Source organism: Geotrypetes seraphini, chromosome 8 (assembly GCF_902459505.1).
Source record: "Geotrypetes seraphini chromosome 8, aGeoSer1.1, whole genome shotgun sequence".
Lineage (NCBI taxonomy): Eukaryota > Metazoa > Chordata > Amphibia > Gymnophiona > Dermophiidae > Geotrypetes > Geotrypetes seraphini.
The window spans coordinates 181,123,701-181,138,326 of record NC_047091.1 but is presented as its reverse complement, the minus strand read 5'-3'; the positions used below and the strand labels follow the sequence as shown (position 1 = coordinate 181,138,326).

At 46.1% G+C, this 14,626-nt stretch overlaps 1 protein-coding gene across 3 annotated transcripts in view; it reads right to left on the bottom strand.

Moving 5' to 3' along the window:
• Nucleotides 1–14,626, bottom strand: part of LOC117366219 — a 93,690-nt gene that overhangs the window by 32,921 nt on the left and 46,143 nt on the right. For 2 of the 3 annotated variants that reach the window (XM_033957463.1, XM_033957461.1), the window contains exons 3-4: nt 9,681–9,871; nt 4,000–4,197 (exon numbers count right to left, since the gene is read on the bottom strand). In XM_033957463.1, the coding sequence (XP_033813354.1) occupies nt 4,000–4,197; nt 9,681–9,871 (389 nt within the window). The remainder of the gene's footprint in view (nt 1–3,999; nt 4,198–9,680; nt 9,872–14,626) is intronic. The other variant, XM_033957462.1, reaches the window with a different exon arrangement.

The following is a 14,626-nucleotide window of genomic DNA, read 5'->3' as shown; positions in this document are numbered from 1 at the left end:
TCTGTCCCTATCCAACTTCTCTATGCCCCTCATGATCTTGAAGGTCTCTATCATATCTCCCCTGAGCCTCCTTTTCTCCAGAGAGAAGAGCCCCAGCCTATCCAGCCTCTCGGCGTATGAGCAGTGTTCCAGCCCTCTTACCAATTTCGTTGCTCTCCTTTGGACTCTCTCAAGTACCGCCATTTTCTTTTACCGTATCATCTACTGTATTTTTAATCCAAATTCCTAAATATTTCAATCCATCCTCCTTCCAAACAAAAGAAAATGGATCAAACATACTTTTATTTTATATTTTTTTATATATTTTATATAATTTTATTAAAATCTGGGAGCCATTAACGTCTTTTTGTCATGATTAAATGCCATTTTTCTATTAGTCATACAACAAATAGTAATGGGAGTGGGGAGGGATACAAATATAGGTTTCTTATTATAAATGAAGAGATTTGAGGGAGGGTGGGGAGAGGGTTACATTTGTATGTTTAGATTATAATGATAAGATATGCAAGTGCTCTGATTAATTGTGTTTATTATGATACGTTGTACACTTGATGAAAGTTTTAAAAATGAATAAAGAATTAAAAAAAAAAAAAAAAAGAGGCACTATACAGATATGGTCCTTCATGCAGTACTGCCACTTCAATGGGTATCAACGTTAAATATACAATTAGTGTTTTAAACAAACACTGACTGTAGAGTGTAAATACTGAAATGCATGCTTTTCTTCCATGCTCATTCTTCCTCACCATGCTCTGAAAATTCACAGGTTTATATTCAGTGGCATTTCTCCAGGTATCAATACCAGCTATCCAGATAAGTGCTGCTGGATATCTTTAAAGACTGCCTTGTCACTGTCCAGGTAGTGCCAGCATGGGGCAAGAGTGGAGCCACAAGCTATTCACTTAGCAATAATATTCAGTCCACTACCTAAAACTGATCTGCATAAAGTTAAGTCAGCCTTTTTGCTGTCACGGCTAGTTCTGGCACCGGCTGTCCAGTGCAGACATTCAGCGCCAGCCATGATCTGCTGAGTACTGACGCTGAATATCTGCAAATTTTTTAAACCGCAACATCTTTCGGTTCTACACGCTGTACGACCAAGTCTAAGCCGGCCCACGTCCCGCCCTCGACACGCCTCCCGACACGCCCCGTTTAGCTTTGGACGTTGAGCGGCACTATGAAGGCCTAGGTCGTTTAGAAACACGTCCAAAACCCGGTTTTATTATCGGCGCTTGGACGTTTTTGAGACATGTTCGTCCAAGTGCCGACTTAGACCGATTTTTGGACGTTTTTCTCTTTCGATTATGAGCCCCGTAGGCTGTACACTTTCAAGTCTGCTGCATAGATAAAGCAGTGTTCTACCGTAGAAATGCTTTTGAAAATTACCTTTATGTGCACTGAGTAATACAGGCCAAATTTAGCAACTATTGTTTGAAATGCAATGAATTTTGTTCTGTTTGGAAAAAAAAATTGATGGGTAAATATTGAGCCACAGTTTGGGTATTTTGTTTTTTAAATGCTGGTTATATACCCGACGATCGACGGAACTTGGACGTTGTGACTTAGACCATGTAAAACATGGTCTAAGTCACAAAAATCCACCTAAACTCACCAGATAAGCACTGAAAACACATAACACAGACCCCCACACACTACCCCAGTGATCACCAACCACCCCCCAGCCCCATAAAAATTTTATTCACAACTTTAAATTTCAGCCTCCAGAACATCATCACTTGGCCGCCTGGCATAGGAAAGCCTAGTCGTCCAGCCCAGAGGCAGCTTAAGTCGTCTTGGGGGTGGGCTAGGGACCCATAGAGAGGAGGACCCATGCCCATAAGCCCCTGTAATCACTGCATTGATACTGAAACATGTGCACTCCCCTATACACCCTCAAAACCCTTTTGTACTGGCATATAAGTGGCTCCTGAAGCCATAAAGGCTATTGGGGTGGTAGATAGGCGGATCTAGGGGATTCTGGAGGTGGTTTGGGGGGCTTACTGTCACCTATAAGGGAGAAGCCATGGCACCCTTTTTGTGACGTTCACAACAGTGCCTTGTAAGGTACCCCACTATTTAGGTGGCATGTCTGGGTGTGCAGTCCATCACTTTGCAGACCCCTTCCACGTCCAACAGGGCTAGTTCTAGGCGTTTTGGACTTGGACGGAAAGTTGGACGGTAATGTGGTATAAAGATGGACGCTTTAGCGGCTTGGACGATCACATTGGCAGGACATATAATTAGACGATTTTCGAAAGTCAAGACAAGTTGGACGTATCTTTCGAAAATGTGTCTTAGGCTCTTTTTAACTTTGGACGACTTGCGAGATGGACGTAAACGGACTTAGACGTCCCTTTCAATTATGCCCCTTTATATGCATGGAAACTCAATTAGTCCGAGTGAAACCATTCCCACGGTGAGAGGAATTTACTCTTATGCACATATTTTTGAAAATTCCAGTGTTTTTGCATACATTAGCCCTGAAAATTTATTCATGCCAAACAAACCAAGTGTAAATTTATGTGCATCAATCCCTGGGGTAATTTTCAAAGCAGTGCACATGCTTTCACTTTGACGTTCTCACAGAGCACATTTTATGCATCTCATATGAAGACAGATTTACATTTTGGCCAAAAATAGGGGAGGGGCGTTTAGGGAAGTTGTACTAAGCCTACAAAGTCAGTTTGCTGCAAAATTTTGAAGCTATGCAAATTGAGGCCTAGGACTTTTTTCCCTGCAGCTTCTAGAAGACAAAACACAAACAAACGTCTCCTTAGCAAACAATCACTTTTGTCCATAAGGAATAAGTTGGAGGCAAGAAGATCAGCGCTGTCATCACAAGTACAAGTTGGTAAAGTTACAATACAAATTTGCTTATTTTTTTTACTCAAGTCTTTGTAATTTGAGAGGTAGAATTTGTTGTAGAGAATGACACGGGAACAAATTTGTCCCCATCCCTGCAGGAACTCAATTTCCTCATCCCGTCCCTGCGAGTTTTGCTGCTGTCCCATTCCTGTAAGCTCTGCCTTAACTGCACAAGCCTCGAACACTTATGATTTTAAAGTGTTTGAGTCTTGTGCAGATGAGGACGGAGCTTAGGCATTGGTAGAATGAGGCATTATGACATCACAATCTGAGCTCTAGAATGTTGCCACTTAGGATTTGAAAGTGTTTGAGGCTTGTGCAGATGAGGACGGAGCTTAGGCATTGGTGGAATGAGGCATTATGACATCACAATCTGAGCTCTAGAATGTTGCTACTTAGGATTTGAAAGTGTTTGAGGCTTGTGCAGATGAGGACGGAGCTTAGGCATTGGTGGAATGAGGCATTATGACATCACAATCTGAGCTCTAGAATGTTGCTACTTAGGATTTTAAAGTGTTTGAGGCTTGTGCAGATGAGGACGGAGCTTAGGCATTGGTGGAATGAGGCATTATGACATCACAATCTGAGCTCTAGAATGTTGCTACTTAGGATTTTAAAGTGTTTGAGGCTTGTGCAGATGAGGACGGAGCTTAGGCATTGGTGGAATGAGGCATTATGACATCACAATCTGAGCTCTAGAATGTTGCTACTTAGGATTTTAAAGTGTTTGAGGCTTGTGCAGATGAGGACGGAGCTTAGGCATTGGTGGAATGAGGCATTATGACATCACAATCTGAGCTCTAGAATGTTGCTACTTAGGATTTTAAAGTGTTTGAGGCTTGTGCAGATGAGGACGGAGCTTAGGCATTGGTGGAATGAGGCATTATGACATCACAATCTGAGCTCTAGAATGTTGCTACTTAGGATTTGAAAGTGTTTGAGGCTTGTGCAGATGAGGACGGAGCTTGCAGGAATGGGGCAGGGACAGGAAAAGAACTCACCAGGACAGGAAAATGAGTTCCCATGGGGATTGGGAAAAATCTGTCCCCGTGTCATTTTTTAATTTGGTGTACAAGCAAAGCCAACCTGACTTCTATTTCACCTACGAGTCACTTCTGCATTCTATTCGTGTACCTTGACCGAGTGGCAGGAGAAAACCTCAGTGCTCTTGTCAGTATGAAACGTGGGGGATCCAGTAGTGAGAACTGCCTGTGCCAGAACCGAGCCAACAGACATCAAATCAAGGTTTGTTCCAGTGGCGATGTGCAGTCTGCCATAGGATTTTGGGTGGGCTTCTGCACTGTGTGCATAGTAATGGCGGTTGTTCACGTCCTAATGGACAAAGAGATGCAAACAGACAAGGAGGGGAAAAAAAGTGAGAACGCTTTATTCTGAAAGACTAGCATATTTCTTCTGCCTCTTCAAATTTGGATGCCTGTTTTACAAAGCACTTTATGATCTACTGACTAACTACCTCACCAATCAATTCATATTCACCGGACTACTAAAAAAAGCTCACTGGTTGCCTATCTCATATAGAATAACTAACAAAATTGCACTGTTAACTTTCAAAACACAGATTACAAAGGCCCCTAGTTTTCTTGACAATATTCTCATTCCTCATTTACCATCCAGATCATTTAGGTCCACTGGACAAAACCTACTATTTGTACCCTACCCTAAAGGTCATCTACACCCGTCTCACAACTATTTTTTCGATAACGGCTCCTTTTATATGGAATTCTTTACCATCCACTTAAGGGGGGGGAAAAAACCTAGACAAATTCAAAGGGACATTGAAAAGTGTAAAGTGATGCATGTCAGTAACAAAAATCTCATGCATGAATATAGAAACATAGAAAGGTGACGGCAGAAAAGGGCTACAGCCCATCAAGTCTGCCCACTCTACTGACCCACCCCATCAAGTCTGAGTGCTGCTCGACCCACGTAGGGATCCCACGTGGATGTCCCATTTATTCTTAAAGTCGAGCACGCTTGTGGCCTTGATTACCTGCACCGGAAGTTTGTTCCAGTGATCTACCACTCTTTCTGTGAAGAAATACTTCCTGATGTCACCACTAAATTTCCCTCCTCTGAGTTTGAGCGGGTGCCCCCTTGTGACTGAGGGTCCCTTGGGAAGGAATATATCGTTTTCCACCTCGACACGACCTGTGACGTACTTAAGTCTCAATCATGTCACTCACCCCTTTCCCTGCGCTCCTCTAGAGAGTACAGCTGCAATTTGCCCAGTCTTTCCTCGTATGAGAGACCCTTGAGTCCAGAGACCTTCCTAGTGGCCATTTGCTGGACCAACTCAGCTCGAAGCACATCTTTACGGTAATGTGGCCTCCAGAATTGCACACAGTACTCTAGATGAGGTCTCACCATGGTTCTATACAGTGGCATTATGACTTCAGGTTTGCGGCTGACGAAGCTTCTATTGATACATCCCATCATTTGCCTCGCCTTGGATGAGGCCTTCTCCACTTGTTTGGCAGCCTTCATGTCTGCACTGATGATCACTCCCAAGTCCCGTTCTTCTGAAGTCCTAGCTAGTGTTTCTCCATTCAAGGTGTATGTTCTGCATGGATTTCTGCTGCCGAGATGCATGACCTTACACTTCTTAGCGTTGAAGCCCAGTTGCCATGTCGTGGACCAGTTTTCCAACTTCATCAGATCCTGCGTCATACCATCCGTGGGATTGCTTCCACCCACTATATTACACAGTTTGGCGTCGTCGGCGAACAGCGCTACTTTACCCTGAAGCCCTTGGGTCAAGTCCCTTTTGAATATGTTAAAAAGGGATGGTCCCAGGACTGAGCCCTGCGGCACAGGATGTCCGGGGTGGTACTTGGAGAGACCTCCCAGGAAAGAGACTTGGGAGTTCTGATCGACAAGTCGATGAAGCCGTCCGCGCAATGCGCAGCAGTGGAGAAAAGGGCAAACAGAATGCTAGGAATGATTAAGAAGGGTATCACAAACAGATCGGAGAAGGTTATTATGCCGCTGTACCGGGCCATGGTGCACCCTCACCTGGAGTACTGCGTCCAGCACTGGTCGCCATACATGAAGAAGGACACGGTACTACTCAAAAAGGTCCAGAGAAGAGCAACTAAAATGGTTAAGGGGCTGGAGGAGTTGCCGTACAGTGAGAGATTGGAGAAACTGGGCCTCTGATCCAAACATTCAAAATACTGAAGGGAACAGACTTAGCAGATAAGACAGGTTGTTCACTCTCTCCAAGGTAGGGAGAACGAGACGGCACTCTCTAAAGTTAAAAGGGGATAGATTCCGTATAAATGTAAGGAAGTTCTTCTTCACCCAGAGAGTGGTGGAGAGCTGGAATGCTCTTCTGGAGTCTGTTATAGGGGAAAACACCCCCCAGGGATTCAAGACACGTTCCTGCTAAACTGGAAAGTACGCAGGTGTGGTTGGACTCATTTAGAGCACTGGTCTTTGACCTGGGAGCTGCCACGTGAGCGGACTACTGGGCACGATGGACTGGTCTGACCCAGCAGCGGCAATTCTTATGTTCTTATGTTTTTAAAGAAGCTTTCGAGTCCTAGCTTTTTTTTTTTTTCAGCCTCTCCTGTTTTCCAGCTCTTATTTATTCTTGATTAATGGCTGAAACTTTCCGCCCCTTGCTATTATTTTTTTTTTTTTTACCTTTTATGTCTGCTTTTCTGGAAATCTTGTAGTTCTTCCTCATCCCACTTTGTTTTAGAGTCGTGTCTATTAATGTTTTGACAATTACTGTTATGTTTTCTTGTTGATTACATGTATCCCCCCCTTTTTTTTTTAGTGTACATTGCTTAGAAATCGCGATAGGCGATTAATCAAAATTTTAATAAACTTGAAACTTGACCTAGGCGATCCACACATCATCAATTATTCTTCACGTACCCTTCCATCAAAGGCTGCACTCAAAAAAGATTCATTAGCAGACTACTACCGTGTTTCCCTGAAAATAAGACAGTGTCTTATATTAATTTTGGGTCCAAAAAATGCATTAGGGCTTATTTTCAGGGGATGTTTAATTTTTTTTCATGTACAGCAATCATATCTCCCTTCCTCTTTCCTTTCTTCCCCCCACCCCCACCCATGTGCAGCATCTTTCCTCCCCTCCCACCCAACCCCTTGTGCAGCATGTTTCTATCCCTCCCTCCCAACTTCCTGTGCAACAGAACCCCACCGACCCTCCCACCATGAGACCGACATACCTCCACTCTGAGGCCTCCAAAAACATAAGCGGCGGCAGCGGTCTGAACAGGCTGCTTCGCAGTCTTCCACGCCGGGGCCTGGCCTTCCCTCTGCAGCATCTTTCTATCCCTCCCTCCCATCCCCCTGTGCAGCAGAACCCCACCGACCCTCCCACTGTGACGCGGCAGAGAAAGCCCCAGCGGGAAAGACTACGAAGCAGCCCGTTCAGAGCACTGCTGCCGCCGCCACCGCTTTAGGAGGCCTCGGAGCAGAGCTATGTCAGGTCTCACCAGGGTGAGGGGTCGCTGACTTGATGAGTCTGATTTTTTTCGGCGAATCCGGCAGCACTAGTGTCAGGGATGGAGTCGCGTGTCGGGGACATTGGGGGGGGTTTCGTGGGTCGATCTTAACTAGGGCTTATTTTGGGGGTAGGGCTTATATTAGGAGCATCTTTAAAAATCATGCTAGGGCTTATTTTGGGGCACACAGGGTATCTTACCAAGCTGTCACCAAAGACCCAGAATTGAGTCAACTGGAACAATGAAGAAAAGTGGCTTGCTTAGAATCACAACAAAGAGCTGCAAGGGGGGATCGAACCCAGTTCTCCTGGTTCTCAGACTACTGCACTAACCATTCGGCTCCTCTTTCACGCAAGTAGAGGATTGTAGGTATTTATACCAGTCATCCTCTGCTGCTAAATATTAGCCAGGAGTAATTTAAAATATTAAATTCTGGGAGGGGATGGGGGTCAGGCAATATGAGCAAATATACACAGACCTAATCCATCTTCTTGTGTTATTTTCCACTTTTTTTTTTTTTTAAAGGTATAGACGTGAACTCTCAGGCCTTGAGCATGCGCACATGTTCAAGGCCCAGCACAGGAGGCAGATCTTCAGGCACCGGCACCAGCACAGGACATGCTGGTGCCGGTGCGGAGGCTACATCAAAGTAAGAAGAGGGTTCGGGTGGGTTGGGGGGGATCTCAGGTCGCGGCGGGGGGGTGCCCAATGGCGGCGGGGGGGGTGCCGGATCGCGGGGGGGGAGGGTGCCGGTTCGCGGGGGGGAGCGCTCGCAAATCGAGGCTCACTCGGTTTACGAGGCACCAAGTTTGCAAATGTTTTGCTCGTCTTGCAAAACACTTGCAAACCGGTGCACTCGTAAACCGAGGTACCACTGTACCTTCATGCTGCTGGTACTCACATGCGATTACATCCACAAACACTTTCACAGCAAGCTAGTACAAGGTAATAAACTACAACATGAGCTAAAAGGTCCCTCAAAGGGAGGAAAAGCCTCAGACAGAAACCCTCCCACCGCCACAACAGTGGCTAAGGTGTTCAGGCAGGAAACCTCATTGGTATAAAAGCCTCCCCAGGGGGCCACGGTGGCTCTATGTCGTGTTATAAATAAATTAGATAGATAAATAAATGGTGAAAATAAAGGCTGGGTCAAAGCTTTTTCAGTGCAAAATAACTCAAAACCATCACAAAAAGTGACTCAAAACTTATCTTTTGTTTAAAAGCTCGGTCGGAACACCAACGGTGGCCAGCGTTTCACATACTGCTGCCTCAGGGTGTAAATTCCAGACGTGAGCTTTCAGTCTCAGTGTACAAAAGATTATGCCATACATACATGCTTTCATCTGGATGTTGTACCAGCACCTGCTCTCCCCTATGCACGGAGCCAGATGATTCTGGCACATCTAAGTACCTTCAACTGTGCACAGGATGGGATTAAGGCACAGGCAAACTAGGCACACGCCTAGGACCCCGACACTTAGATGAGTAATTCAACGGTCCCCAAGACAGATTTTTGCACAGGTAAGTCAGCTGCTGGCAGAAAGAAAGGGAGGAGTACAGTTCTTCCTCTTTGGAATTCACTGCCAGAGAATGTAGTGAAATCAGTTAGCTTAGCGGGATTTAAAAAAGGTTTGTATAATTTCCTAAAAGAGAAGTCCAAAAGTCATTATTCAGATGGCTTGGGGAAATCCACTGCTTATTCATAAGAACATAAGAAATGCCTGCACCGGATCAGACCTGGGGTCCATCTAGCCCGGTGATCCGCACCTGCGGAGGCTCAGCCAGGCGTATCCTTGCGAATACCTTAGTCACTCGTATCCCTCAATGCGTCCTACAAGAAGATGTGCGTCCAATTTTTCCTTAAATCCTAGAATGGGAAAAATTGGACGCACATCTTCTTGTAGGACGTATTGAGGGATACGAGTGACTAAGGTATTCGCCAGGGTAGAATAAACAGCATAAAATCCGTATTGCTACTTGGGATCTAGCTGGGTACTTGTTGGCCACTGGGCTTGATGAACCTTCAGTCTGTCCCAATACTCCTCCCCTTCTCCCGAATTGTCCTCCAGTTGGCAGGAGAATTTGGTTAATTGTGTTTCTTACCTGCCGCTTCCACCCCCTGCAGTAGAAACCACGCAGGGCCCCTGTGTGGGGGAGTTTTCAAATGTATTTATGTTCACAATGGAGGGCCCAACGCGTGTTTTTGCCTAGGGCCCACCGTGGGTTAAATCCTGCCTTGTCTATGCTCTCTATAGGGCGATGGTCGCTCACCTCTGTGCTGTACGGGACGATTCTGGTGCACACACCCTTGCTCACCTGTGTGATCTGTATCTGGAAGGTGGTGTGGGGGTTCCTAAAATGGGTCTTGAAGTGTTTCACGGCCTCATCTCTGCGATTGAAGCCATTGCGACAACGGTAGCAGTGCCAATGGGCTCCTTTGAACTTCTTCTCCCCCTTGATAGTTCCAACAATTTCGCAGTGGTTACAGCAGCGTAAGATCTTCAGACCTGACAAACAAGACGCAAGCGGTTGGATTAGATTCCCTTGACTGATTGATTTTTTTTTTTTTTTTTTTCAATTTTCTATACCGTTCTCCCTGGGGAGCTCAGGTACTCAAGCATTTTTCCCTGTCTGTCCCGGTGGGTTCACAATCTATCTAATGCACCTGGGTGCAGTGGGGGGGGGGGATTAAGTGACTTGCCCAGGGTCACAAGGAGCAGCGTGGGTTTGAACCCACAACCTCAGGGTCCACACACTCCCCTCGAAGGCTCCCACACACAGTTTCAGCAGGAGTTTGAAATGCGCCACCGGTTATCTTCGATAACATCTGGCATTAGAACCATCACAAATGTCATGCAAACCACAGTATCGATGCTTCTGGGATGTGCTGCAAAATCGGTGTCAGGTCAAAAGCGCGCCGGGACAAAGGCGCGAGCAGACAATTGAGCGCAGAGCGGAGGCGCGCACCAAAGAAAATTACTGTTTTTAGGGCTCCGACGGGGGGGGTGTGGGGGGCCCCCACTTTACTTAATATAAATCACGCCGCGTTGTGGGGGCGTTGTGGGGCGTTTGGGTGGTTGTAACCCCCCAAATTTTACTGAAAACTTCACTTTTTCCCTGTTTTTAGGGAAAAAGTTAAGTTTACAGTAAAATGTGGGGGGTTACAACCCCCCAAACCCCCCACAACGCCGGCGCGATTTGTAGTAAGTAAACTGGGGGTGCTCCCCAACAAAACCCCCCCCCCGTCGGAACCCCTAAAAACAGTAATTTTCTTCGGCGCGTGCCTCCATCTTGCGCTCAGTTGTCGGCGCCCGCCTTTGTCTTCCGCATTGTTGTCTATGAACCGCAAAATCCACTATGTAAGCTCCGCGGTCGGCGTTTGTTTTAAACGCTGGGCCACGGCATTTAAATTATTCACCGTCGGTGGGATAGTGCTGAATATCCAGGTAGATTGGCAATATTCAGGCTGCTGTTGGATGAACTTAGGCCAGCAATTTTTCTGTCCCAGCACTGTCTGGATAGTGCCAAGGTAGTCTGTCAATATTTCAATCGAGCTGTTAGATATCCTTATAGTCAGTCTAGGCCAGTGGTCTCAAACTCACGGCCCACCAGGTACTATTTTGAGGCCCTCGGTACGTTTTTCATAATCACAAAAGTAAAGTAAAACAGTTTCTTGATCATATGTCTCTCTAGCTATAAATTACAATATTATTATTAAGACTTAGCCAAAAGGAAAGATTTATAAACTATAAAGAGTTTTACCTCATGCAAAATTGTCATTTCTTTAATAAGACATTTACTATTTTTTTCTGCGGCCCTCCAAGTACTTACAAGTCCAAAATGTGGCCCTGCAAAGGGTTTGAGTTGGAGACCACTGGTCTAGGCTAAACCATTTACCCAGACAGCAGCGGCTGTCATTTGAACAAATGGATTGATATATTGGTAGAGCAGAAACAAATAAAAGGCAGCCGACTTTTGGATAACCGCTTTGTTCGTATAACAGAAAGGCGGTGTATCAAGAAAGTCCATAAATAAATGGATTTGAATACTGACAATATACAGTTATCTGGCACCCATGGGGGTTGGTAGATGCTGGATAACTGTTTTTCTGGTTGATTGGCGGGATATTAACCTTGTCTAACACAGATCTCAATTCCCCCCCCTGCCCCAAAGCAGCAGCGCGGTAGCGGTCCTGAGCCACAAAGCCCCCTTCCCTCCCTCCCACAAGCCCCGAAGCAGGGAGCGGTCCTGAACAGTGAACGCCCATCACTCCTTCCCTCCCCTTCCTTATCCGAAGTGGCAGCCAGTCAGCAGTGCTCAAAACAGGCTGCTCGTGGCCAGCCCCGGCAGGGTCTTTCTTCTGACGAGTTGGAAGTGACATGTCAAGGAAAGGCCCTGCTGGGGCTGGCCGCAAGCAGCCTGTTTTGAGCACTATCTCCTGCTGACCGGCTGCCGCTTTGGGTAAGGAAGGGAGGGAAGGAGCGAGCGATGGGGTTTGCAGTTCAGGACCACCGCCTGCTTCTGCTGCTTCGGGACTTGAGGGAGGAAGGAGGGCTTTGCAACTCAGGACTGCTACCACGTTGGTGCTTCGGGGCAGGATGGAGGGTGGTTCATGTCTCAGCTGCTAGGGGGCTTGAGGGAGGTAGGAGGGGATGTGTGTCTCAGGAGGACCACTGCCAAGCTGGTGTTTCAGGTCGGGAGGGATATGGGGTTCATGGCTCAGAACTGCCACTGCCTCTACTGCTTCAGGGCTCGCAGCTCAGGACCGCTGCCACTGGTGTTTTGGGGGACATTTTTCCCCCCAGCGATTTTTTTTTGCTGGTTGGACCAGTTAACTGAGATTCTACTGTATTGGCAGTACGGTGCTATACTCAGAGAGAGCCCCCAGGAAAGAGACTTGGGAGTACTTGTAGACAAGTCAATGAAACAGTCTGTGCAATGTGTGGCAGCGGTGGCGAAAAGGGCAAACAGAATGCCAGGAATGATTAAGAAGGGGATCACAAACAGATCTGAAAAGGTTATCATGCCGTTGTACTGGGCCATGGTACACCCCCACCTGGAATACTGCGTCCAACACTGGTCGCCGTACATGAAAAAGGACATAGTACTACTCGAAAGGGTCCAGAGAAGAGCGACAAAAATGGTTAAGGGGCTGGAGGAGTTGCCGTACAATAAGAGGCTAGAGAATCTGGGCCTCGTCTCCCTTGAAAAGACTGAGAGGGGACATGATTGAAACATTCAAGATTTTGAAGGGAATTGACTTAGAAAGAGAGATTGTTCACCCTTTCCAAGGTAGGGAGAACGAGAGGGAATTCTCTAAAATTGAAAGGGGATAGATTCCGTACAAACGTAAGGAAGTTCTTCTTCACCCAGAGAGTGGTAGAAAACTGGAACGCTCTTCCGGAGTCTGTCATAGGGGAAAACACCCTCCAGGGACTCAAGACAAAGTAGATAAAGACAGGTTGTTCACCCTCTCCAAGGTAGAGAGAACGAGAGGGCACTCTCTGAAGTTGAAAGGGGATAGATTCTGTATGAACGTAAGGAAGTTCTTCTTCACCCAGAGAGTGGTAGAAAACTGGAACGCTCTTCCGGAGTCTGTCAGAGGGGAAAACACCCTCCAGGGATTCAAGACACAGTTGGACAAGTTCCTGCTAGCCAAAACGTACGCAGATAAGGCTAGACTCAAATAGGGCACTGGTCTTTGACTTAAGGGCCACCGCGTGAGCGGACTGCTGGGCACGATGGACCACCGGTCTGACCCAGCAGCGGAAAATCTTATTAGAAAATCAGTCCTAGAGACAGTGCAATGCAGAGCAGGAAAACTTTGAAAAAAACCAACAAAAGACTAAAAAAATACTGTGTCTAATATTACAGGCTCACAGTTCTGCAACATGAAGAGATCAACTAATAATGAACTTCAGGGGTTTATCTGTGACTTGTTTCTAAAATGCACAGAAGTCTTGGTGATAAATAGCTCTCTCGAACTATAAGAGAATCCATGAACCGCAGTAAGTTTGTGATGCCAAGCTGCATCTCATCAGCAGCACACAGAGCAAATAATGTGCACAGAGCACAGCATGGAAAACTTCTTCCAAAAGTCAATACACCAAGAGGAAATTCTTCTTACACAAAGTGATAATGGGGAATGGGCTGCTGAAGTTCTTCCTGTCTTCGCTCTAACACTGGAGGTAGAGGAGCACAGACATTTTCTAGAATTAAAATAACCAATGTCAGCACCCCCTCCCATCTTCTACTCAGCCCTCGTCCTACCACACTGCCTTTATACCGGTTTCAAGTACAGTAAAACCTTGGTTTGCGAGCATAATTCGTTCCGGAAACTGCTTGTAATCCAAAATACTCATATATCAAAGCAAAGTTCCCCATCAGAAATAATGGAAACTCAAGACGATTCGTTCCACAAACCAAAACCTTTAATACAAAATACTGTACTGTATAAAGTAAAAATATATTAACCAGCACTTTACTTTTGAAAAGAATCGTGGCTAGTGCGAGGGAGACGAAAGAAAGGAGAGGATGAGGGTTATTTGTGTGGGACGACTTTCACTATGACGTGACGCACGTATTGCAAGACCTCATTCGTTTAGAACAGTCCCGCAGCGTCAGAAAGAGGAGAACCATCGGCTCAGTTGTCATGATTACGTACTCTTATTGCAAGACATCGCTCGTTTATCATGCGTACGTACTCTTATTGCAAGACCTCGCTCGTATATCATGCGTACGTACTCTTATTGCTAGACCGCGCTCGTTTATCATGCGTACGTACTCTTATTGCAAGACCGCGCTCGTATATCATGCGTACGTACTCTTATTGCAAGATCTCGCTCGTATATCATGCGTTCGTACTCTTATTGCTAGACCACGCTCGTTTATCATGCGTACGTACTCTTATTGCAAGACCTCGCTTGTTTATCATGCGTACGTACTCTTATTGCAAGACCGCGCTCGTTTATCATGCGTACGTACTCTTATTGCAAGACCTCGCTCGTTTATCATGCGCACGTACTTTTATTGCAAGACCGCGCTCGTATATCATGCGTACGTACTCTTATTGCAAGACCTCGCTCGTTTATCATGCGCACGTACTTTTATTGCAAGACCGCGCTCGTATATCATGCGCACGTACTCTTATTGCAAGACCTCGCTCGTATATCATGCGTTCGTACTCTTATTGCTAGACCACGCTCGTTTATCATGCGTACGTACTCTTATTGCAAGACCTCGCTCGTTTATCATGCGTACGT